General features: G+C 46.3%; 1 protein-coding gene across 2 annotated transcripts; it reads right to left on the reverse strand.

Moving 5' to 3' along the window:
• Nucleotides 1-18,651: 18,651 nt before the first annotated feature.
• LOC309515069 (HIG1 domain family member 1A, mitochondrial-like) lies at nucleotides 18,652-25,287 on the reverse strand. 2 transcript variants are annotated; one of them, XM_082192685.1, is made up of 4 exons: nucleotides 25,156-25,287; nucleotides 20,916-21,023; nucleotides 20,147-20,281; nucleotides 18,652-18,876 (listed from the first exon to the last, which is right to left on the reverse strand). In XM_082192685.1, exons 2-4 carry the CDS (start codon nucleotides 21,016-21,018, stop codon nucleotides 18,827-18,829), a joined length of 288 nt encoding a protein of 95 aa, XP_082048811.1. In that variant the 5' UTR covers nucleotides 21,019-21,023; nucleotides 25,156-25,287; the 3' UTR covers nucleotides 18,652-18,826. The 2 variants fall into 2 exon arrangements, with proteins under 2 accessions (XP_082048811.1, XP_082048812.1); XM_082192686.1 differs by lacking the exon at nucleotides 25,156-25,287 and adding an exon at nucleotides 25,113-25,133.
• Between the last annotated feature and the right edge of the window lie 524 nt (nucleotides 25,288-25,811).

Raw genomic sequence — 25,811 nt, forward strand, 5'->3', positions numbered from 1 at the left:
TAACTAACCGGAAGAATTTATGTTATTTTATTCATTAATATCCCACCTCCTCTTCCCCCCTGGTCTGGGGCTCAAGGCGGCTTAAGCAGATTAATAATAATAATAATAATAATAATAATAATAATAATAATAATAATAATTTATACCGCGCCCTCCCTGGCCAGAGTGGGGCTCAGGGCGGCTAACACCAGTAAAATTACAGTAAAAACATAATAGGGGGGGCAATTTAAAATACAGGTTAAAATGCAGCCTCATTTTAAAAGTAGTTCAAAGATCAAGACCATAAGTAGAGGGAAACATAAGGGTCAGACTGAGTCCAAACCAAAGGCCAGGCGGAACAGCTCTGTCTTGCAGGCCCTGCAGAAAGATGTCAAATCCCACAGGGCCCTATTCCCTTGTGACAGAGCGTTCCACCAAGTTGGGGCCAGTACTGAAAAGGCCCTGGCCCTAGTTGAGACCAATCTAACCACCTTGCGACTTGGGGCCTTCAAAATGTTGTCATTTGTGGACCTTAAGATCCTCCACGGGGCATACCAGGAGAGGCAGTCCCGTAGGTATATGGGTCCTAGGCCACATGTGAAACAAGCTAGTGAAACAAGCTGAGAAGCATAGAGAAGACCATCATTAAAATGTCATTAAACACTGATAGAATTGAAATAGTATAAAAAGATCTGTTCAAAATGCAGACAGTAAGAATAACGACATGACAGAACCAGCCCTTTCCTAAAAAAGGAAAACGTCAGTTTCCAAAGGCCTGTTGGCAAAGAAAGGTCTTCACCTGCTGGCAGAAGGACAGAAAGGAGGGAGCCAGCCTAGCTTCTCTAGCAGGGAGTTCCAAAGTCTGGGAGCAGCCACCACCGAGAAGGCCCCGTCTTGCATCCCCACCAAGCGTGGCTGTGAGAGTGGTGGAACTGAAAGAAAGGTCTCCCCCAGAGATCTCAGAGCCTGGGCAGGTTTGTATGAGGAAATAGGAACTTTCAGATAGTCTCCTAACAACTCTCAGCACCCTTTATAAACTACACTTCCCATGATTCCTTTAGGAGAAGCCATGGGTGTTTAAAGTGGTATTGCAGTGCTTTAAAGGGCGCTGTGGGTTAAACTACTGAGCCTCTTGGGCTTGCCGATCAGAAGGTCGGTGGTTCAAATCCCCGCAACAGGGTGAGCTCCCGTTGCTCGGTCCCAGCTCCTGCCAACCTAGCAGTTCGAAAGCACGTCAAAGTGCAAGTAGATAAACAGGTACCACTCCAGTGGGAAGGTAAACGGCATTTCCGTGCGCTGCTCTGGTTCACCAGAAGTGGCTTAGTCATGCTGGCCACATGACCTGGAAGCTGTATGCCGGCTCCCTCGGCCAATAAAGCGAGATGAGCGCCACAACCCCAGAGTTGGCCACGACTGGACCTAATGGTCAGGGGTCCCTTTACCTTTACAGCGCTTTAAATGCATGGGGTGAATGTGCTCATAGTCTAAAAGCTTTGTGGGAGAAAATGAAGCTTTGCAAAGTTCAGCTTTGTGGATGAATGCTGAATCAAGAGGTTATCCGGTGGAGCCTTGACATACGATATATAAAATCCACTAGATCTACTAAAAACATACAATCACAACAAAAACGGCATGGTGCAAGCCCTCTCATTAAAAGCAGTTGGTTCCCAAAAGTCTGTTGGGACAAGAAGGTCTTCTCCTGCCAGCAGAAGAACAGCAAGGAGAGAACCAGTCACCAGCTTCTCCAGGGAGGGAGTTCCAAAGTCTGGGAGCCACCACCAAGAAGGCCCTCTCCTGCGTCCCCACCTAGCATGCCCTCGAGGGTGGCAGGACCTTTCCTGAATGTGCCCCATAGGCTGCCAAAGGCTCTCCAGCCTTAGATTTAATTCTGAGCTATGGCTTTTAGACACAGGAAGCCACTGACCTATTGTATCTAAGCCAGTTTGGGACCTGGGTGGAAGAAAGGTGCAAAGAAGTAAAATTTAAACAATGCGCTTTGGAATGGGGAAACGGTGAGCACTTACCCTCAAGTTCCTGCTCTTGTTAAAGCTCCCCCAGGCAGGGAGAAGGAAAACTCATTTCTCCTTTAAAGGGAAGCAAGCTCTGGTCCTTGGCTCTGCAGTGCAGCAAAGAGAGGCCTGGGGGGTGGCGAGAAACCCATGCAGGGACGTGAGCAAAATGGGCAGCAGAAAACTCTTGGCTCGCTCCCTCTCTCTTCCCGCCAGCCTAAGGCTGAGGTAGGAGCTGGTGCAGAGTCTGAGTGAACCCAAAAGACTCCAAAGGCTTAAAGGGAAAGCGTGTGGTTTGTTTCTGATTGCTCAGAACAGCCTTCGCCAACCCGGTGCCCTCCCATCAAATCCCAGCCAGGATCCCCAAACATTTGGAGGAGGGCACCAGGTTGGGGGGACGTGGGCAGTGCTGTGGGTTAAACCACAGAGCCTAGGACTTGCCAATCAGAAGGTCGGCAGTTCGAATCCCCATGACGAAGGGAGCTCCCGTTGCTCGGTCCCTGCTCCTGCCAACCTAGCAGTTCGAAAGCATGTCAAAGTGCAAGTAGATAAATAGGTATCACTCCAGCGGGAAGGTAAACGGCGTTTCTGTGCACTGCTCTGGTTTGCCAGAAGCGGCTTAGTCATGCTGGCCACATGACCCGGAAGCTGTACTCCGGCTCCCTTGGCCAATAAAGCAAGATGAGCGCCGCAACCCGAGAGTCGTCCGCGACTGGTCCTAATGGTCAGGAGTCCCTTTACCTTTACCAGGTTGGGGGATGGTGGCTTAGAAAAATTATAGCCTGCTTTTCTCATAAAGTGGCATATTATACTGTACCTTTCCGTGTATAAGACTAGGTTTTGTTTGTTTGTTTTTGCTTTAAAATAGGTTAAAAATCTGGAGGCGTCTTATACACCGATAGTGCATATGCCCATTTTCTAAAGTTGGGGTCCTCAAAAGTAGGGGGTATCTTATACATGGGGGCATCTTATACATGGAAAAATACAGTAACTACAACAAATGAAGCAATAATAATAATAATAATAATAATAATAATAATAATAATAATAATTTTATTTATACTCCGCCCTCCCCAGCCAAGACCGGGCTCAGGGCGGCTAACACCTGATATAAAACAATTGATCAAAATACAACTTAAGAAACAAGATTAAAATACAACAGTAAAACATTAAAATGCAGCCTTCTTTCAGTGGAAACTCAGATCAAAAACTTTTGGGGGGGATAAAAACGTCAAGTCTTCACCAAGGCTATAGTGTAAATTGACTCAGAACGAGCCTCTTCATTTAAAATCTACAGCTAGGGATTATCGTATTGGAACATTTTTGAACGTGAGCAATACTCTGCGGTTGGTATTTGGTGAAAGGCTAAATGTCAGCAATCTGTGGCTTATCTTGGTGGATACCTTAACATGCTGATGGATTGAAAAGTTGTTGCATACGCTTTGCTCTGCAGATGAATTCATTTTTATACGCCACAACCGCAGCGAGAATATTAAGATGCGCAAAAATGGCGAGATGCGGTGGTACCTACTAAAGAGGATCGGCAGCTGAAATTCATGGAACAGGCTGAATTGGCAAGTTTAACAGGCAAAATTAGAGAGCAGGATGAGGCTGACTTTAGGGAGAAGTGGGAAATGTTTGTAGACTGGTTAAAAAACTACTGCTGTAAACATGTTAAAACGTGTGGGCTTTGAATGAGAACAGTAAAATCGTATCTGAGAAAATTGTGGTGGGATTACCTATAATATGCAGCAATATTCGAAAATTTGAGGAAACCATGGAGGGGGGGAGGGGAAGTCCAATGATAATTGACTGTTAATTGGAAAATGTTATACAGTGGTAGATTGGTTTAGGAACAGCTTAGTTTATGAACAACTTGGATTAAGAACTCTGCAAACCTGGAAGTTGGTGTTTTGGTTTGTGAACTTTGCCTTGGAAACAGAACATGTTTCGCTTCCTGTTGAGTGTGTTCTATTTGTAAATCGAGTCCCCCACTGCTATGGGAAAGCATACCTTAGTTTAAGAACACTTTGGTTTAAGAATGGACTTCCGGAACGGATTAACTTTGTAAACTAAGGTACCACTGTTTTTGTTTGAAATTTGTAAGTGAGTCCGATGTATGTGGTGCCTTGGAACGTAATCCACGTGTAACCTGCCTGTATTGTTTGCAATGATATTGATATAGATATTGATTGTTACTTTACTGTGATATTCAGGGCCCACCCATGAGGCAAAATGAGGCGACTGTCTCGGGCAGCAGGATCCAAGCAGAAAAAAGGCTGAACTACCGTTTAGGATGTATTAGTCAAATGTATAAGATTGAGAGTGAAGGAAGCAGTAAGTTTCAGGTGCTGGGCAGGTGAGAAATTAACCATTCATGGATACCAGATTGAGATTCTGGCTGATGTCCCCCCAGAAATAAGGATGGATGAATATCTCATTTTAAAATTTTCCTCAGCTTCTTAATGTTCCAAGCTTAAATTCTCCACATTTCCACATCAATTTGCATTAAAAAAATGAGTTCTCATGAAAATTCAGCAGTGAATTTCTCTCAGTATTCATATGCATGTATGCAATTTTGCCTATGATGAACATGTTTGCGAAAACATCCCCCTAAAATAATACATTTTATGTCACTTTCACCAATAGGTGCATTTCCACGCACACTTTACCTCAGTACATGGATGTTTGTACACATTACTTGGCTGGAGAACTACATTGCAAAATTCAGAGAGGTGCGAATTTTGAAGAATAGCTGTTTTTCAGTTCGCACACTGGTTTTTTAAAAGTGTGAATTGCTGAGCTTGCCTTTAAATGAAACTGGATCAAATTTCTCCCCAATCCTTCCCCCAGACACATTAGTCAAGAAAATGGAACTCAAATTTCAAACGCAATCCGTGAGACAAATGAAAATAGGGGAGGGGGAGGGGAGATACTGTTAAAAAATAGTATGTCAAATAATACGAGCAATAGTGGGAAGCATTGTGGTCACAATGGGGAACCAGAGTAAAGAACTATTAGATGAAAGTTCACACACTGAAACTCAACAAAGGAATTCCATCAAAGTGTGGAAACGGAGGTAGTCACTGAGAAGAAACCACAAAATAAAGGGGAATTTTGTGAACCATGGAACGGCTTTCTAGTTTTGTCAGATAATGTTAATTTTTCGGAAGCCGAATGCAAAGAGGTTGAACTCTCCATTTAGGCAGTGCAAATGCACAAGAGGTCTAAGAGGAGAAATCACAGGCTTCGTACACTAATACCGGCAATAGTGGGAAGCTTCTGAAAAGCTATTGAAAACTCACCGGGGGTTTACACTTGGCAGGACTCTCAAAACGTAAACACAAGCAAACAAACAAAGATGTGACTATAACCCTACATATCTGTTCATAACTCCTGTTTCAGAATGGGCTCCTATTCAGCCTCTCCTGGTTTAGCTTTGCTAGACTAGATGGCCCTTTGGTTTCACCCAGCAGAACTTGTTTCCATAAATGTCTGGTGAGACACAATACTTGGTGGGTCTGCTCAAAGTGCTCTCAAACATACCTTGAAATCTCCAAATCACTCTTGCCTCCTGGTTTGACCCAATCCCTCTTCCTTCTTCTCCTGTTGCCTCTGTTGCCTCCCAAGTCTTGTTTTGCTTCCAAATCTAAAGGACCAGAGATCTGTCTGGTGACTAACTGAGCTCAGGTGAACCTCCCATTCTGACTCTGGTTTCATCCTGCCTTTTAGTTTCTGGCCCATCCACAACCTATTTTGGCAAGGGTGCCACAGGTGGGGTCTTTGTGGGCCTGGAGCAGGTCAGCACATTTCCCCCTCCTGCTAAATGTTTGGGACAAAATTGCCTTCGCAGGTACGTTACATAGCAAGGCCGCTTGTGGAATAGCAGGTGAATTTAAGCAGGGCCTGGGGGAGCTGGAGGAAAACAGGATGAACAGTGTTGTTGTAACCCAACCGAGCTGGTTCTTCTGCAGCCAAAAGGCACAATTGGGTGCATTGTGAAGACGGGGACATCTGGAAGATGATACAAATGTGAGGAACAGCCAGAGTGGGAGCGAAGCGTCCAAGAAACTGCCTTGGAAATCAATGGCAAATCAGACCTTTTGTCTCGAAAGAAAGGACCCTTATTGTGGCCACAAAAGTGGGGATCACGGTGCTGCCGAATCTCTGGAGTTCACTGCTTCATTGGATCAAAGAACAACAAGGAATTCACCTTGGATCCTGTCCTCTCCCCCATCCTTCCTATGTTAGAACTCAGGCCTAGAACTTTGTGGTTTTTCTTGAGACAATGGACAGGAGGGGAAAAGTTCACTAGGGCACAGCAGTTGATTTAATTGCAGTGGACCTGTAATTCATGATTTGTTACATGATTACAGATTTGTGTGGGTGGCAGGAAAATAGATAGATAACACTGGGAAACAATTTTTTTGTTGCATCGACACCTGCAGTTGTTCTAACCTAATTTCAACGTACTGATTTCATATCTGAAGTTGGTTTTGTTCTGTAAGTTCTAGGGTTTTTTTGCAATTCATGTTTTTCATGGTCCAATCTGAAAAAATACAAATATTTAGGTTACAGAACTATAAAAATAAAGAAAAATTAAGATTGCAAAACAATAATTGTCATGTGGTTAGGGTAGATCAGCGTGTCAGTGTCCACTTAAAAGGTAAAGGTACCCCTGACCATTAGGTCCAGTCGTGGACGACTCTGGGGTTGCGCGCTCATCTCACTCTATAGGCTGAGGGAGCCGGCGTTTGTCTGCAGACAGTTTCTGGGTCATGTGGCCAGCATAACTAAGCCGCTTCTAGCAAAGCAGAGCAGCGCACGAAAACGCCATTCACCTTCCTGCCGGAGCGGTACCTATTTATCTACTTGCACTTTGACGTGCTTTCGAACTGCTAGGTTGGCAGGAGCTGGGACCGAGCAACGGGAGCTCACCCCGTCGTGGGGGTTCGAACTGCCAACCTTCCAATTGGCAAGCCCAAGAGGCTCAGTGGTTTAGACCACAGTGCCACCCGCGTCTCCAGTGTCCACTTATCCCCAGTGTAAATATGGCATATCGGCAAAAGTTGGAAATTGAAAGATCACTATTGCATGTACACGAAAATCGATTTCAGATTTGAAATCAGCATTGAAAGAACATATAAGAACAGTTGAAAAATCTCATGCAACAGAAAATGAAGGGGGAAAAAATGTTCCCCAGTGTAATGGCGAGCTGGGGGAAAACAGTCAGGAGGGGCCACCTGAGATCTCATGAGATCTTCCCAGAGCCCAGTAAGCAAGGCTTAGAAAGCTCTTTCTGCACTGAGTTTTCCTGCCACAGGACAGTGGCGGTGTCTGAAAGTTGAAGGGAAATGGCGGCTTTGGAATCTGCTCCTCCACATATTCCCTCGGCTCCACCCTTTGCTTGCATTTGCCCTGTGCCATTCTTGTGAAAATGAGGAGGTATAAATAGGTGTCCAGGCAGATCACCCGCTGGGCACAGGATTGCGACCACAGCTGCTCTCTCAATCCCTTGTTTGCAAGGACGGCATTCTTTCCTTCGAAAAGGCACAGGCTGCGCTGGGCTCCGGTTTCAAAGGCTTAAGAGGGTGCTGCTCGGAGGCAGACAGCCTGCGCACGTTTCCAGCAATGCTCAGTGTTCAGGGACTTTGCCTGCTCTCTGCAGCCCTCGCCCATGATGTGCCTGCAGGCATTTCCATGATGGCGATGTGGTTGCTGGGTTCAGTTTTCACACATCTAACATATCACACTTGTGTTTCGGACAGCCTGACCAGATACTTGTCTTGGGTTTTGCTTTGTTTTTTAATTATTTTTACTTTTCAAATTTATACATTTCACCAATTTTACAATCGTCTTAATATTTCAAAACTAAACTTCCTTCCCCCTCTTCCCGTTGTTCCTTAAATTTATTTTTAATGTCTCTTGCATATCCAAATCAACTTAATTTGATTATTTATTCATCCACTTTAAATACAGTGGTACCTCGGGTTAATAATAATAATAATAATAATAATTTATTATTTGTACCCCGCCCATCTGGCTGGGTTTCCCCAGCCACTCTGGGCGGCTTCCATAGAAACCAAAAATACAGTAAAATATCACAGATTAAAAACTTCCCTGAACAGGGCTGCCTTAAGATGTCTTCTAAATGTCAGGTAGTTATTTATCGCTTTGACATCTGATGGGAGGGCGTTCCACAGGGCGGGCGCCACTACCGAGAAGGCCCTCTGCCTGGTTCCCTGTAGCTTTGCTTCTCGCAATGAGGGAACCGCCAGAAGGCCCTCGGAGCTGGACCTCAGTGTCCGGGCAGAAGGATGTGGGTGGAGACGCTCCTTCAGGTATACTGAATTGTGCTCGGAAACGTACTGGGAGCCAACGTAGGTCTTTCAAGACCGGTGTTATGTGGTCTCGGCGGCCGCCCCCAGTCACCAGTCTAGCTGCCACATTCTGGATTAGTTGTAGTTTCCGAGTCACCTTCAAAGGTAGCCCCACATAGAGCGCATTGCAATAGTCCAAGCAGGAGATAACCAGAGCATGCACCACTCTGGCGAGACAGTCTGCGGGCAGGTAGGGTCTCAGCCTGCGTACCAGGTGGACTTGGTAGACAGCTGCCCTGGATACAGAATTGACCTAAAGTTAAGTACTTAATTCGTTCCGGAGGTCCGTTCTTAACCTGAAACTGTTCTTAACTTGAAGCACCACTTTAGCTAATGGGGCCTCCTGCTGCCACCGTGCGATTTCTGTTCTCATCCTGAAGCAAAGTTCTTAACCCGAGGTACTATTTCTGGGTTAGCGGAGTCTGTAACCTGAAGCGTCTGTAACCTGAAGCATCTGTAACCTGAGGTACCACTGTATATGCTCTTATAATACAGCAGGTATAATTACAATAATCCTGCCAATTTTCTTATTTGTTTACAATTTATCTGTAAATATTCAATAAACCATTTCCATTGTTTTATAAAAAGTTTGTTAACTTGGTTTATCGGGTCCTCCCTTAAAGAGGGCACGTGTTGCAGTGAGACCGGGCAACCAAACCCTGCGTTGTGGGTGGGTAAGATTGGTCAGCCGCAACACCCGATTGGTAGGTCCCTTGATGCAGGGTTTAATCAGGCCAATGGGATGCAGGCTAAATGGATCAAGGGACCTAATGTACGTGACCCAGAGCTTCCTCTTTTGGAGCTTGCATTCAGAACACCCACCCACGTCTCCCTGCTTTTAGGGCTTTGCGCTTGACCTTGCTATGCCGTCGTGTGTCGTTGGGACAGGGGCATAGCAGGAATTTTCCCCACTTGGCTGATGGTTTGCACAAAATTTGGGGTGTTCAAAGTTACACAGGGATGGCCCTTGCTTTCACCTACTGTGATGGCCTGGGAATCTGATTCAGAGGCTGAACCGGAGGAATCCCAGCCTGCACAGGAGTCCCTGCCTCCAGGGCCGGCTGAGCCGGGGCTGGGGCTTGAACCTGAAGGGTCCTCACCTGTGCCAGATCCTCAGGAGCAGGCACCAGCTGAGTCTGCTCTGGCTCCTGAGGTGATGGAGGACCCATTGCCTGCAGGTGCTCCACTCTCAGCCCCGCCAGGGGAAGCTGGGGTTGCCTCTGGGTCCGGTAACCCTCCAGCCTCTCCTGAGCTGCAGAGGCTCAGGGCAGAGAGGTGGAGGGAACTAAGTTCTCACAGGAGGAGTGCTCACCTCCAGGCCAGGAGAGGCAGTTCACCTGTGGACTGGGACTGCCCTATGCCTCAGAGGAGATAAAGGCCAGTCAGCCCAGTCCCAGGTTGTGGGAGCAACATCGTTGGAAACCTGTTCCTGCCAGCACCCTGTCCTGCTCTCCCTGAGTTCCTGACCACGCCTGGCCCCTTGCCTTGGACCCCGCTTCGCCCCTGATGGTCAGCCTCCAGACCCTTGACCCAGGACCGGACTCAGACCACGCCGCACGGTAACCCCCCCCCAGGACCAGCACACCTACGAAACGATGGACAGTCTGAGAACTGCCCACATCAAAGCATCTGGCACATAAATAGGATGGATGGAGGGAAAGTCTTCTGTTGTGCTTTTGCCATACCCAAACCGCACACCCAAATTGTGGCCTCTGGTAACTTGCAGAGAGAGAGGTATGCCATCTCTTTAATGGGCCGCACTTTGAGGTCTCGCCAACACGAGAAACTTTGCTGCGATGTCAACATAGAGGGTCATTTGCTCCCACCAGCAGAAAGTCAGAGGGGTTGTCGCCCTTCCAAATCCCCTGGGGAGGGATGTGGGATCCAGGCAGCGCTAAACGGAGCTGGGCGAAGGTGTCCCCTGGGAGGAAAAAAAAAAAAAAAGGCTGTCACGGCAAAAGGCAGAGAGGAGAGAAATATGATCCGCCTCTTGGCCTGGCCGTGGCTTAATTTAGAGCTCCAGCAGAAGTCGCTGCACTCTTCCAGTTGGCTCTCCCCAAAAGGAGCTGCTATCGTAGCAGCACTGGGTGGAGGGGGGCAGAAAGTGCCGCCAGAATCTTGCTGCTAAAAACCACAGGTGTTTGTAGCTGTGCACATGGGATGTGGGTGGTGCTGTGGTCTAAACCACTGAGCCTCTTGGGCTTGCTGATCAGAAGGTCAGCAGTTCGAATCCCTGCAACAGAGTGAGCGCCTGTTGCTCTGCCCCAGCTCCTGCCAACCTAGCAGTTGGAAAGCACGCCGGTGCAAGTAGATAAATAGGTACCATTTCGGCGGGAAGGTAAATGGTGTTTCTGTGTGCTCTGGTTTCTGTCACGGTGTCCCGTTACGCCAGAAACGGTTTAGTCCTGCTGGCCACATGACCCAGAAAGCTGTCTGTGGACAAACACCGGCTCCCTCGGCCTGAAAGCGAGATGAGCGCCAAAACCCCAGTGTCGCCTTTGACTGGACTTAACCGTCCAGGGGTCTGTTACCTTTAGACCCAGAGAATTGTAGAGTTGGAAGGGACCCCAAGGCCCAGTCCCCTGCAATGAAGCAATCATAGCTAAAGCATCCATGGCAGATGGCCACCCAACCGCTGCTTAAAAACCTCTACGGAAGGAGAGTCCACCACCTTCCATTCTACTGTCCAATAACTCTTACTGCCAGAAAGTATTTCCTAATGATTAGCAGGAATCTCTTTTCTTGCGATCCTGAATCCACCGTTTGCCTGCTTGCTTCTTACTTGCACCCAGTCCAGATGAGGCCACTGCTTGCCATCTTCCTCGGTGTCAGTGTTGCCTCTGTCGTTCTTTTTTTAAAAAATTGGAAGTTTATTTACAACAAAACACAACCCCTCCATACACAAATCCGCCCTCATTAAACGTGAACATAACATACAGTGAGCATAACATACAACAATACAAACAAACCAAATAAAAGACTTCCTTTATCCTGTACCTGGCCTCCTTATTTACCTCTTGTAAGCTGTTTCCTTTATGAATAAGATTTTTCTAATTCTAACTTAAATATCCACAAAGTCTCCTGCAGACATTAATCGAAACAAATCCAGGTATGTATTTTAGGGCACTGTTTTGTGAAGTATTCTCTGCATTTTCCCCATGCTTTTTGAAACTCTTGTCTACTGTGATCTCTAATTGCCTCTGTTAATCTAGCCAGTTCAATATACTCTGACAGTTTGTCTTGCCATTCCTTTTTTGTTGGCACAATTTCTTTTTTCCACTTTTTAGCATTTAGGACCCTTGCCTCTCCTGTGGCATAGAGGAATATTTTCTGATCTTCTCTTGCTATACCTGTGTCCGTTTTCCCTAGTAGAAAAGCTTCTGTATTTTTCATAGAGTTATACATTTTTTTAAGCTCGTCATATACTGTGTTCCAGAAGCTTTTGACTTTTTCACAGGTCCACCAAACATGTATAAGTGCCCCCTCTGTTTTACCACAACTCCAGCACAGATTTGTTTTTGTCTTATGCATTTTAGCTATTTTGGTAGGTGTTAAGTACCACCTAAAAGGGACGCGGGTGGCGCTGTGGGTTAAACCACAGAGCCTAGGACTTGCTGATCAGAAGGTCAGCAGTTTGAACCCCCGCGATGGGGTGAGCTCCCGTTGCTCAGCCCCAGCTCCTGCCAACCTAGCAGTTCAAAAGCACATCAAAGTGCAAGTAGATAAATAGGTACCACTCCGGCGGGAAGGTAAATGGCGTTTCCATGCGCTGCTCTGGTTCACCAGAAGCAGCTTAGTCATGCTGGCCACATGACCTGGAAGCAGTACGCCGGCTCCCTTGGCCAATAAAGCGAGATGAGTGCCGCAACCCCAGAGTTGCTCACGACTGGACCTAATGGTCAGGGGTCCCCTTTACCCTTTACCTTTTAAGTACCATCTATAAAACATCTTGATTAGGTTTCCCCTCAATACTTCAGTGTTGCCTCTGTCAGACTCAACAGGGAAGAGCAGAGAGGCAAAACCAGAATGAGTTAGCTGTGTCTCTCATCGACTCTCTGGCACCACCACCTGGAGGCTGCCCTGCCTTTCACCCCAGGAAGAAAGAACGGAATAAGTATTGTTACCTTAGAAATGGAAGCAAGAAGAAATTCCGACGAAAGAAGAACGGCAGACAAAATTAATGGACTACGCAGAATTAGATAAAATGACAGAAAGGATTCAAAACCTGCTCCGGGACCAGAGATTCACAGAAGACTGGAAAAAATATACCAACTATTTGAAGAACAACTGTAATCAACAAATTGCGCTAGTAGGACTACAAGAAGTTTTGTAAGGAGGAATATATGAAACATTGCAAAAAGAGAAAGATGAGAGATATTAGTTGTGAGATTTAAATGTAATAGCGAAAGTAAGAAATGTATGTTAAGTGATTAGATTGGAAATTTTTCAGATGTGATTGATGGAAGTCAAAAAATTTGCATAAGGTGTAAAAGTATGTTTAATTAGGCTGTGGATATAGGCTGTAGGGTTAGAAGCAGAAGATAGTGTATTTTAAAATAATATTATTTGTAAACGATAAAATGTGAAGTTATTTTAAATGTGATAGAAAAAGATGGTTGGAACTACGATATATGTAAACTGCTAAAGATGAAGTAAAATGAAAATCAGATAGGGGGGACTTGGGGAAGCTCACCTAACAATGTTTAGAAAAAATAAGGATAAGACAAGAATTTGTTTGTATTGTTTGTTTTTCTGTTTGTGTTGTTTATTTGTGTTATAAAATGAATTAAAAAAAATTGGGGGAAAAAATGTTATACATACAGTGGTGCCTCGCAAGACGAAATTAATTCGTTCCGCGAGTTTTTTCGTCTAGTGAATTATTCGTCTTGCGAAGCACGGTGCCGGAAAAGTTTTGGAAAAGCTTCAAAAATCACCAAAAACCTCAAAAAAGGCTACCACACTGCGTTCTATGAGTTGCTCCTCGAAGTCAAGTCACAACTGTATTAACGGTGTTAAGAAAAAGGAAACAAAGTTGCAAGACGTTTTCGTCTTGCGAAGCAAGCCCATAGGGAAATTCGTCTTGCGAAGCAGCTCAAAAACCGCAAAACCCTTTTGACTAGCGAGTTTTTCGTCTTGCGAGGCATTCGTCTTGCAGGGCACCACTGTAATTTTCCCATAAAAAATACCTCGTCTTATACACTGAAAAATACGGTGCATTTCTCGAGTTGCTCTAAAACAACTTTCAGCATACGATTCCTCGCCGCGCTCTCTCTTTCTGTCGCGCACAGCGCTTGACAAACGTCCAAATCTGCTGAAGTGGTTGGAGGAAACAGGCGAGATAGACAAAGGGGTCCCTTGGCATTCTCCGTGGCGATGCAGTGCCTCTTGGCTTCACTGAGTTTGGTGTTGGCATCCTGCCCTGCCTGGAGCCACGGCCTGAATGGCAAGCGAAAATTGGTTTGCAGCAGACGTCACCTGCTTTGTTGACCAAGGAAAAAGGTCTCATCAGGACAGGCTACACATTACAAGCAAAAGCGTGCCACAGAGAGGCCCGGCAGAATGACTTCAATTCATGTTTTTCTTATTTATTTTTTCCTTCAAATTTTTTTTATTCATTTTACAACACAAATAAAGAACACAAACAGCAAAACAAACAAATTCTTCTCATATCCTTATTTTTGTAAACATTGTTAAGTGGGCTTTCTTAAGTCCCACCTATCTGATTTTCATTTTACTTCGTCTTTACATATATCATAGTTTCTAACCATCTTTTTTTTTAAAATCACATTTAAAATAACTTCGCATTTTTTCGCTTTCAAATAATATTATTTTTAAAATACACTATCTTCTTCTTCTAACCCTACAGCCTATATCTACTTCCAAAGCTATTCTAAGACTTAAATATTAACATCGCTCTTAACCACACTGGCTCTGGAAACTGTTGGCTTTTTGCAGTATAGTGACGCTGCAGAGAGCTTGCTGGGGAGACCATGCATTAAAAAGAAGGGACTCAAAAATAACTTAAAGAAGGTTTTAATAAGAAAAGCAAAAACTCCATTTACACTAAATATATTAACAAACAAACATGACCCAACCACCAACCCATCCCCCAGGGGAAATGGGAGAGCTAGGTGCTGCTCCTTATATACTACACCCAGATGCTGACACACCTTAATCAAATACAACTCAGCAGCACCTGCTATGTTTCACAGCTGTAAAGCTGGGTCTCGTTATCTTGCTCTGGCCCCTTAAAGACACACACATGGAATGGAACAATGATGAACCTTTACATTTAAAGAAACCATTCAACAGAAACATCATCTGAATTGCCCCTCATTGTGCTGGTGGTTGAAGTTTTAAAACAACACAGTTGCTGCCATCTAGTGGAAAGCATCTTCTGACCAACGCAAACACAAGAGCTTCCTCATAATTATCTGTTTCTCTGAATCCCTTCTCAGACTCTGAATTATTTGATTATAATCTTGTGGATTCGTGGCTGAGGCGAGTTTTGAACCAGGGCCTTTAGACTTGAGACACACGGCCACTTTCACTAGCTCATCTAATCCTTTTTTAAAAGATCGTAGCTATTTACAACGTAGTAATACCACCCACAGAGGGACGCGGTGGCGCTGTGGGTAAAAGCCTCAGCGCCTAGGGCTTGCCGATCAAAAGGTTGGCGGTTCGAATCCCCGCGGCGGGGTGCGCTCCCGCTGCTCGGTCCCAGCGCCTGCCACCCTAGCAGTTCGAAAGCACCCCCGGGTGCAAGTAGATAAATAGGTACCGCTTACCAGCGGGAAGGTAAACGGCGTTCCGTGTGCTGCGCTGGCTCGCCAGATGCAGCTTTGTCACGCTGGCCACGTGACCCGGAAGTGTCTCCGGACAGCGCTGGCCCCCGGCCTATAGATGTGAGATGGGCGCACAAACCCCAGAGTCTGTCAAGACTGGCCCGTTCGGGCAGGGGTACCTTTACTTTTAATACCACCCACATGCTTGGTACCTGACAGACCGAAATCGGCAAAAGGCAGGCCCAGTACGCCATTTTGGATTTTGACTGGGAGAGGAAGAGGCAAAAGGGAACTGAAAATGCAGCTGGGTTTGGGGTCAGAAATACATGTAACAATACAATCACAGGGTTCTCAGCTCCATAACACTAATTGGGGGCAGAGAACTGGAAGACAGGATTAATAGCCATTAATAGGGAAAAAAGAATGTGAAAATGAAGGTCAAAAACCAAAAAAGGAGTGGTCTGAGACCTTCTCACAGCATTTGTATATAAAACCAATCATATCCAGTCGTGGCCGACTCCGGGGTTGCGGTGCTCATCTCGCTTTATTGGCCGAGGGAGCTGGCGTACAGCTTCAGGGTCATGTGGCCAGCATGACTAAGCCGCTTCTGGTGAACCAGAGCAGCGCACAGAAACGCCGTTTACCTTCCCACCAGAGCGGTACCTATTTATCTACTTGCACTTTGACGTGCTTTCGAACTGCTAGGTTGGCAGGAGCAGGGACCGAGCAACGGGAGTTCACCCCATCGCGGGGATTCGAACCGCCAACCTTCTGATCAGCAAGTCTTAGGCCCTGTGGTTTAACCCAAGGTGCTACCCGCGTCCCATATATATATATTACTTGCAGTTTAACCAAGAGACGCTTGTTACCATCAAAACCTAATAGAAAGGCGGTGTTGGTTATAATAATATGTTTAATAAAAGCAGTCATTGGGTTAGATTTATACTGTGTCAATCAATATCACTGAGAACACCATGATAAAGCCAAGGAATGAAAGAATTTTACAGATTTGAAATTCCAGGATAGGAACATTTATTGACACATATGGGCAGGTTGCTGTAAAAACAGCAGCTACAGGTCTGCTGCCTTTTTAAAACATTTTGTCTTTTGGGTTTTTAATTCCATTCTAAAGACTTCTTTTTAACTTATTGATGTTTCAACACTGCTTCACATCATGGCCTGCCAACAGACAACAATTCAAACTAGACTGTTTCCTTGCTTAGGCAGCAGGCCTGAAAAGCTGGAAGATAACAGCTGTTGCCCAACCAGAGATTTGAAGAAGGCTGATTTAATTGCTGCTCATTATTGGGTTGAATTTTTGGCTGGTGATTACAGTGGTGCCTCGCAAGACGAAATTAATTCGTTCCGCGAGTTTTTTCGTCTAGCGAATTTTTCGTCTTGCGAAGCATGGTGTCGGAAAAGTTTTGGAAAAGCTTCAAAAATCACCAAAAACCTCAAAAAAGGCTACCACACCGCGTTCTATGAGTTGCTCCTCGAAGTCAAGTCGCAACTGTATTAACAGTGTTAGGAAAAAGGAAACAAACGTGCAAAAAACGCAAGACGTTTTCGTCTTGCGAAGCAAGCCCATAGGGAAATTCGTCTTGCGAAGCAGCTCAAAAACCGCAAAACCCTTTCGTCTAGCGAGTTTTTCATCTTGCGAGGCATTCGTCTTGCGGGGCACCACTGTACAAGCATAGAACAGGATATAACCAGCACCCCCTGGCCACTAACAGATCCATTTTCCTCCTGGAGGGAGGCAAGTGATCTCCCAACCTCATGATGAGGTTCAGGAAGCGGTGAGACCATCTTGTCATTGGTGAGGGCTCCCCACAACCTCTCCTCCTCTCCAAGCTTTGAGCCGGACAGGAAGCCAGGGGCTTCCTTTCAGATAGAGTTCGGTATGGTGTCACAATCAAGAACTGCCCCAGGGAAGGCTCAGAATTGGTGGCAATGACAGATTTTGGCTTGCTACCAGGGGGAATCCAAATGTATGGAGGATCTTCCTGCACTGCTAAGGGTTCAGCATTCTGTGAACGTGGGTGGCGCTGTGGTCTAAACCACTGAGCCTCTTGGGCTTGCCGATCGGAAGGTTGGTGGTTCGAATCCCCACAACAGAGTGAGCTCCCATTGCTCTGTCCCAGCTTCTGCCAACCTAGCAGTTCAAAAGCACGCCAGTGCAAGCAGATAAATAGGTACCACTGCAGTTGGAAGGTAAAGGGCGTTTCCATACGCTCTGGCTTCCATCACGGTGTTCTGTTGCACCAGAAGCGGTTTAGTCATGCTGGCCACAGGACCCCGAAAGCTGTCTGTGGACAAATGCCAGCTCCCTCGGCCTGAAAGCAAGATGAGCGCTGCAATCCCATAGTCGCCTTTGATGGGATTTAACCATCCAGGGGTCCTTTACCTTTCTATTCTGTGCTTAATTCTGTGCTACCAAAGAAAAGTGTGTTTTTTGGCAATTGCTAGAGAGAGAGAGAGAGAGAGAGAGAGAGAGAGAGAGAGAGAGAAGAATTCAAGATGCTGTAATGCCACCCAGAGTGAAAAGAAGTGGAAGTTTTAGAATTTAATGTTAGGTAATAAATCATCAATGGGACGTGGGTGGCGCTGTGGTCTAAACCACAGAGCCTAGGGCTTGCCGATTGGAAGGTCGGCGGTTCGAATCCCCGCGATGGGGTGAGCTCCGGTTGTTTGGTCCCAGCTCCTGCCAACCTAGCAGTTCGGAAGCACACAAAAAAGCGCAAGTAGATAAATAGGTACTGCTCAGGCGGGAAGGTAAACGGCGTTTCCATGCGCTGCTCTGGTTTGCCAGAGTGGCTCAGTCATGCTGGCCACATGACCTGGAAAAACTGTCTGTGGACAAACGCTGGCTCCCTTGGCCAGTAAAGCGAGATGAGCGCCACAACCCCAGAGTAGACCGCAACTGGACTTAACGGTCATGGGTACCTTTACCTTTAATAAATCATCATCATCATTTTCATTATAATCGCCATTGTAATTTTATTATTTATACCACGCCCATCTGGCTGGGTTTCCCCAGCCACTCTGGGCAGCTATGTTACAAAAACATAGCAAAGCATCAAACATTAAAAACTAAATAAAGATTAAACTATTTACAATCTAAAAAAATTCCTTCCAGTAGCACCTTAAAGACCAACTAAGTTAGTTCTTGGTATGAGCTTTCGTGTGCATGCGCACTTCTTCAGATACACGGCTACCTATCTGTAACTATTTACAATCTGCTATTTAAGGCTCACATCATAAGGGTTAATCTTCCACCACAATTGTTTCTAATTCAGAGCTAAGAGAGGTTGACCGCCTATCTCTTAAACAGGCATGGCACCAACACAGGAATATCCCTCACTTTGTTGCTTTGCTTGTTCACAACCCAGAGGAAACTCTGAAGAGGAAACGCTGGACTTCTAAGCCACAGAGTACCTTACGTGTTGGGTAGGCTTAGTGAAAAAGGGTTGCATGTTGTGAAAATTTATCAACTGATGGTCACACTCAAGAGAGAGAGAGAGGAATCGCTTTTGCCGCCAACAACCTAATGCAGAGCCACACTGGCAGCGTAGAGTTTAACACTGTGCATGAGATTGTGCAAAGTTGTAGTTATTGCAGCGCCATTTCTGAGTGAGGTCTTTCTCTAGGGTACATAAGAACTCTTGACTGCTTCCTAGGGCTTGGGCTTCACCCAGTATTCTTGATACATGGAATAAATGACACCTGGAAGAGAGAGAGGGAGAAAGGTGTGTTAGATAGGAGGGTTTGAGTTCAAAGCTGTCTTTCTTTGACTGGGGAAAGAGACGGCCACAAAAACTACATCCTTGCTGGAAGACCGATCCCAAACAGTGGGTATCACAACCTACTGAGGAAGTAAGATTTAACAGTGTGATCTGTTGCGTATTCTTACTATGTGGGACACACATCTTGTAAGGTAAAATCAGGGTGGAGGGGGGAGGTCCAGAACACTTTGCCAGGGATCAGTTTGTCTGTTTCTATTTCTGTGTAATGGGTGCAGAGGAACCAGCTTGGGAACCATGACGGGAAGAAGGCTCAGAGCTCGGGGAGTGATGGTGGGGAAGTGATGAGTGGTCAGAGGGAGAAGACTGGGAGGAGTAGGTGTTGCAAGCTGAAGAGGGAATGGGGCTTAGTGAGCAGGGGGAATTTGTGGTAGAGAGAATTCCAAAAACAGAGGCAGAGACGGAAGCAGGAGAGGAGGGAGGCCAAGAGGCAGAGATGATTCAGGCTTGTGAAGAGTCATGGGTGTTTCCACCTCCTGCTGCAACAAGCTCCCCTCCCCTCTGACTCCCAGAACCAGAAGCGGCATGAAAAGGGCAGAGAAGAGCTTGGCTGCACAGAGGCATAGTCTCTGATTGCTTGGGAAAAGCCCTGGAGGGGAGGGAACTTACTGTATTTTTCGCTCTATAAGACACACTTTTTCCCTCCTAAAAAGGGGAAATGTGTGTGCGTCTTATGGAGCGAATGCAGGCTGCGCAGCTATCCCAGAAGCCAGAACAGCAAGAGGGATTGCTGTGCAGCGATCCCGCTGGCTGTTCTGGCTTCTGGGATTCAGAATATTTTTTTCTTGTTTTCCTCCTCCAAAAACTAGGTGCGCCTTATGGTCTGGTGCGTCTTATAGAGCGAAAAATACGGTAGATGGCTGTGGGAAGGCAGAGATTTTCAGTCTCAGCAGCCGATTCATGGGGCCAGACCTACCAAGGGTGACCTGCTGTGCTCATTAGAACCAACAGCCAAGTCTATGAATATCATTTTTTTGCTAATGGAGAGTTAAATCCAACTTTGAACGTTGATCCTCCACCTGATAGAAGGCTCTTGCCACTCAGATCACAGGAAACAGCCTGCACAGCACAAGAGCAGCCCACATCAACCCACCCTCTCCGGTACCTTGGGAAGCGGAAACAAAGGTTTTCAGGGAAAGGCTATTTGCCGCTTAGCAGATCAAGGCACAGGAGTCTCACGTTTCAGTACGTACCGCAGGTCATGGCCCCCACAACGAATCCCTGCGCTGCGACACGCATATGAATCAGGTGGACGGACATTTTGGTGTCCCCTCTGTGCTTCAGCTTGTACAGCCCGTAGGCCACCACGGCTGCAAAACCCGAAATGCCTAGAATAGGGGAAGAGAGGGTGAGAAGGTTTTTGAATTCCTTGTTTGCCAGCCATGGAAGATAGGAAGTGCCTACAGAGGGTGGTGAATACAGCATAAGATATTATGGGCTGTCCCATGAATCCGCTGGATGAAATAGTGGAAGAACGTTGTCTCAGGAGAGCGAGGAAAATTCTCAGGGATGATTCACACCCTGGCCGGCACTTTCTTGATCTCCTGCCCTCGGGCAGAAGATATAGAAGCACGATTAGTCGTGCCAACAGGGTAAAGAACAGCTTCTATCCGTGGGCTGTTAGGCTGCTGAATGAAAAGATAACAACAGGGCAGCTGACTTTCGGGTTTGGTGGATGTGCATCAGTAAACAAGGGGAATTAAGAGTAAGAGAGTTGAGTGGGGGTGCTCGTGTAATCTCACTGTGTACAAGTTGTACAAGTGACAATAAAGTATTTCAATTCAATTCAAACTTCAATTCAGTTCTACTGTACTGGGTACAACAACGAAGCAACATCTCAAGGGAATTTCCTGACTGTCCAAGACTTTGTTTATACCCATTGCCTAAGAGGGGAATTGCGTTTCTTCCCTAGATCACAAAAGGAGGGCAATGGCGAAATGTTTCTGTGTCAGAGCAACTTACCAATTGGGACAAACGGAGATTCCCGGGACTTTCTGATCAGCTTTGAGGTTTGGCTGTCGTCCGTCTCGTAGCTAGGGAGAGGATTTTCTGAACCGGACGCCATGCTAACTGCAAGGAAGGAAGTGATAAAAGATGAAAGATACTCGTTCCTAACCTACCTGAAAAAAATTCCAGATTTTCCCCTGAAGAAGATATGATAGAAGGGACCACTAGGGTCATCTAGTCCAACCCCCTGCAATGAAGGAATCTTTTGCCCCATGTGGGGCTTGAACCCATGACCTTGAGATTAAGAGTCTCACACTCTGCCGACTAAGCTATCCCCAGTGACGTAGCGTGGGGGTGCAGGGGGGGCCGGCCGCATCGGGCGCAACATCTGGGGGGGGGGCGCTCGCACTCGCAGCTCTCTGCCCCACCTGGCTCAATCACTCTCTCTCACTGCAGTGCTGGCTGTGCGAATCCGATCCGAGCCGCCGGGTCTCCGCCCACTGTGGAGGGGGTGGGTGCCAGGCGTGCGGTGCGGAGAGAGAGCGAGGGACTATCTGGGGGAGGGACAGTGCAGTGGCCGCCCAGCGCAGCACTGAGCGTGGGAGAGAACCACACCAGACCAGACCAGGCAGCAGCAAGAAGAAGCTGGCAGCGGCAGCAGGTTAAGGGTTAGGGGGCGCAAATTACTTGCCTTGCCCCGGGTGCAGACAACCACCGCTACGCCACTGGCTATCCCAGCTACGTTTACAGACATAGTTTCAGAAAGAGAGACACACAGAGAGTTCCAGTAGCAGACAGAACAACAGGCTGTGAAATGGAAGGGAAAAAAGTCTTGCAGGGATTTCTAAGGAGCTGCACAAATATTCTTGAAGTGTTACGGAAGAGACATGCTTCGGAGTTTAATCCTTCTCGTTCAAAAAGGACTTAATACCAAGGTTGCAGGTTCGAGCCCCGTATGGGACAACTGCATATTCCTGCACTGCAGGGAGTTGAACTAGATGATTCTCAGGTTCCCTTCCAAACTCGACAATTCTGTGATTCTAAGTTTTAGGCAGTGAGAAAGATCTCGGACCCTGGAAAGCCACTCTCAGTCAGAGTCCAGAACCTTTTATCCAGTGCCGGATTTATGTATAAGCTAAACAAGCTATAGCTTAGGGCCCTACTCTCTTGGGGACCCCCAAAAAATTTAAAGGGGGAAAAACCTGGATGTACATTTCCAAACTATAAGATAAAAGACAAATAAAATAAAACTTACATACAGCAACAGTGTTTTGTGTTGTGTTGTGTAGGCTCCTATGATGTAAGCCCCACTTGTTTGTATTAACTACAATTGCATTGTACATTTTATAACACTTAATTTCATATTAATAAAGCCATTGATAATTATTAGTAGTTTGCATCATATATCACCTATTATTATTTCATGTTATAGCAAGTTTCTAGAGACTAGATTATGAGTCTTTGTAATTTGTGTTTCTAAATGAACTTTTGTTATTGCCAAATGCCAATGTGTTTGCATTATTAAGTTGGTTATGAATAAAAAATCATTTGAAGTTAGAGCTTAATAATTATTTCACTATTAATAAACTTCTTAATTATATTTCAGTTCAACAATTACTTTGATAAAATACATACTTTGTTATGTGCAAATGGCTTTAGCTATCTATGAGGTCCATAAATTACCATATAGCATATATTCAACACAAAAAGCAGTGACAATTTGTTGTTGACAAAGGACAGCTGGACATATAAAGGACCCCATTACCTTCAGTAGCTGAGGGCCTCATCAAACCTAAACCCGGCCCTGCTTTTATCCCCTTGGAGAGTTTCAAGCAAGTCATTATTAATTCAACCACCATTAGAGGAAATGAGGAGCAGTTTTGGAAAAAGAAGCAATGCAACTCAAAAAGAATCATTGGTGTCTAAAGCTGTTGCTTATGCAAGACAAATAAATTGCCTTGAAGTCATAACACACTACGTTTTTTAACACACTAAGGAAGGATCCAGAAGGAAAAGGCGTAAATAGTTATTTATTCTTATTCTTATTCTTATTTTTCTATACTACCGACCAGCCGAGGATCCCCTGGCGGTTTTCAATATAAACCTCACAATATAAATCTTATTTCTTTATTGATAAGTGGATGGGAGTACGACTCCGTTGAACGCTTTAGGACTTTATTTTTTCAGCAAACTCTCCCCTTCCTCAAAACGGTTTGCCTGAGGATATAAATGTGCCATTGCACTGTTCTGCTATAGACGGCTTCCCTTCCTATGCCTTTCACATAATATAAAACATTTCCCAAGAGGAACATAGCCAAGCCGTCACATCGAAGAATGATCTAACGAAAGGATCGTTAAAAAAACCAAAACTTTTTGGGCCAGGAGGTGGCACCAAAGAAAGAACATGCATTTAAACCACCTAAGACGCATGGGAGCATGTGGAATGATATTTTTTAAACCAGCAACTGTAGAAATAATTTTTGATTTGATTATATTACTAATGTAATTACCTGGACGTAGTTGGGGCTGCTTTTTTTGGGGGGGGGGCGGTTAGGGGAAAACTGTATTTGATGGCTTGTATTTGATTATACGGGACGCGGGTGGTGCTGTGGGTTAAACCACAGAGCCTAGGACTTGCCAATCAGAAGGTCGGCGGTTTGAATCCCCGCAATGGGGTGAGCTCCCATTGTTTGGTCCCTGCTCCTGCCCACCTAGCAATTCGAAAGCACATCAAAGTGCAAGTAGATAAATAGGTACTGCTCTGGTGGGAAGGTAAACAGCATTTCTGTGCACTGCTCTGGTTCGCCAGAAGCAGCTTAGTCATGCTGGCCACATGACTCGGAAGCTGTATGCTGGCTCCCTCAGCCAATAAAGCGAGATGAGTGCCACAACCCCAGAGTCAGCCACGACTGGGCCTAATGGTCAGGGGTCCCTTTACCTTTACCTTTATTTGATTATACAGCATCTTAAAAAGCAGAGACATCACCTTGACAACAATGGTCCATATAGTTTAAGCTATGGTTTTCCCAGTAGTGATGTATGGAAGTGAGAGCTGGACCATAAAGAAGGCTGATCGCTGAAGAATTTATGCTTTTGAATTGTGGTGCTGGAGGAGACTCTTGAGAGTCCCATGGACTGCAAGAAGATCAAACCTATCCATTCTGAAGGAAATCAGCCCTGAGTGCTCACTGGAAGGACAGATCCTGAAGCTGAGGCTCCAATACTTTGGCCATCTCATGAGAAGAGAAGACTCCCTGGAAAAGACCCTGATGTTGGGAAAGATGGAGGGCACAAGGAGAAGGGGACGGCAGAGGACGAGATGGTTGGACAGTGTTCTCGAAGCTACCAGCATGAGTTTGATCAAACTGCGGGAGGCAGTGGAGGACAAAAGTGCCTGGTGTGCTCTGGTCCAGGGGGTCACGAAGAGTCGGACACGACTAAATGACTAAACAACAACAACAACAACAACAATAATAGTACTCTCTCCTTCCTCAAAACGGTTTGCCTGAGGATATAAATGCGCCATTGCACTGTTCTGCTATAGACGGCTTCCCTTCCTATGCATTTCACATAATATACTGTAAAACATTTCCCAAGAGGAACGGAGCCAAGCCGTCGCATCGAAGAATGATCTAACGAAAGGATCGTTTTTTTTAAAAAAAATATACCTTCTTGGGCCGGGGGTGGCATAAGGAGAAAAGGCTGGACTCTGCCTTTCTTACAACAGCAATGACTCAAACAGAAACTCTTCTATTGCGCCATCAAGCGCAGCTGACAAGCGGCTGGAGGGCCGGACACGGGTTCAAATCCGTGCAATGGCCATGACGCTCTCTGGGCGACCAGGAACACCTCGCCTACCTTGCAGGGCCGTTTTGCGAGGATTAAGGTGCAGATCGCCATGCACGCAGCCTTGAGCAAAGTAGGGCATACGCGCAGTGGCGTAGCGTGGGTTGTCAACACCCGGGGCAAGGCAAGTAATTTGCGCCCCCTAACCCGTGGATTTGCGCCCCCTAACCCTAACCCCCAGATGTTGCGCCCGGTGCGGCCGGCCCCCCTGCACCCCCCCACGCTACGCCACTGCATACGCGTAAAATAGGGATGCAATTAACGGAGTTTCCCCCGGTCAGATAATCCCTATTTAAAAAGCACTTGCCCGTTCTCTTTAAAAACTGCTTAAAAGGTATTTCCGCCCCCCAACCCCCCCCCACTCACTTCTCCTTGGGGTTTAATTTTCCCTTTTGCACCCCAGTCTCACCCCAGCGGTCGTCCCGGTGCTCGGACGACGGAGCTACTGCGCGCAGCGGTTCCCAACCTGCGGGTCCCCAGATGTTGTTGGACTACAACTCCCATCATCCCTGAGCCCTGGCCTTGCTCGCTAGGGGTGATGGGAGTTGTAGTCCAACAACATCTGGGGACCCACAGGTTGAGAAAGGCTGCTCCTGCCCTTCCCACGCTGAACGATGCAGCGGCTCCAGAAATGAAATGACATGAAATACTTTATTGTCACTTGTGGAAACTACAACTCCCAGAAAGCATTGCGCTGCTAGAGAGCTTCCCCCTATTGGTGGGCCGGACGGGGTTTTCCTCCCTCCCCGCTCTGCGCTTTTTCAAATGTCGATCACTGTATCCTGGCCAATCATAGCGAAGGAACCTAGGCGCTGCCTTTTTTTCTGAATGAACGTTGGTCTATCTAGCCCAGTGTTGCCTACACGGACTGGCAGCATTTCTCCAGGCGGTTTTAGGCAGCGACTCTTTCCCTGCCCTGCCTGGAGATGCCAGCAGGGCATGCCCGCTGGGCTATGGACTTTACCCCCTTCCTCTGCTGGCCAGCTCTGCTGTTTTCTTGGAAGTGAAATGTTTATTAACAATGTGCAAGCCTTATGTGAGAATAGGAGGCCTGCTCTGCACGTG

The sequence above is a fragment of the Podarcis vaucheri genome (assembly GCF_965113315.1).
Source record: "Podarcis vaucheri genome assembly, chromosome: 12".
Classification (NCBI taxonomy): Eukaryota; Metazoa; Chordata; class Lepidosauria; order Squamata; family Lacertidae; genus Podarcis; species Podarcis vaucheri.

Bases quoted from the DNA above. Each gene is read 5' to 3' on its own strand.
- LOC309515069 (XM_082192685.1), bottom strand. From the start codon at position 21,018: ATGGCGTCCGGTTCAGAAAATCCTCTCCCTAGCTACGAGACGGACGAC. The intron at 20,282-20,915 runs GTAAGTTGCTCT...CCCCTATTCTAG, and splicing joins ATCTCCGTTTGTCCCAATTG to GCATTTCGGGTTTTGCAGCC. The intron at 18,877-20,146 runs GTACGTACTGAA...TCTCTCTTCCAG, and splicing joins TGTGGGGGCCATGACCTGCG to GTGTCATTTATTCCATGTAT.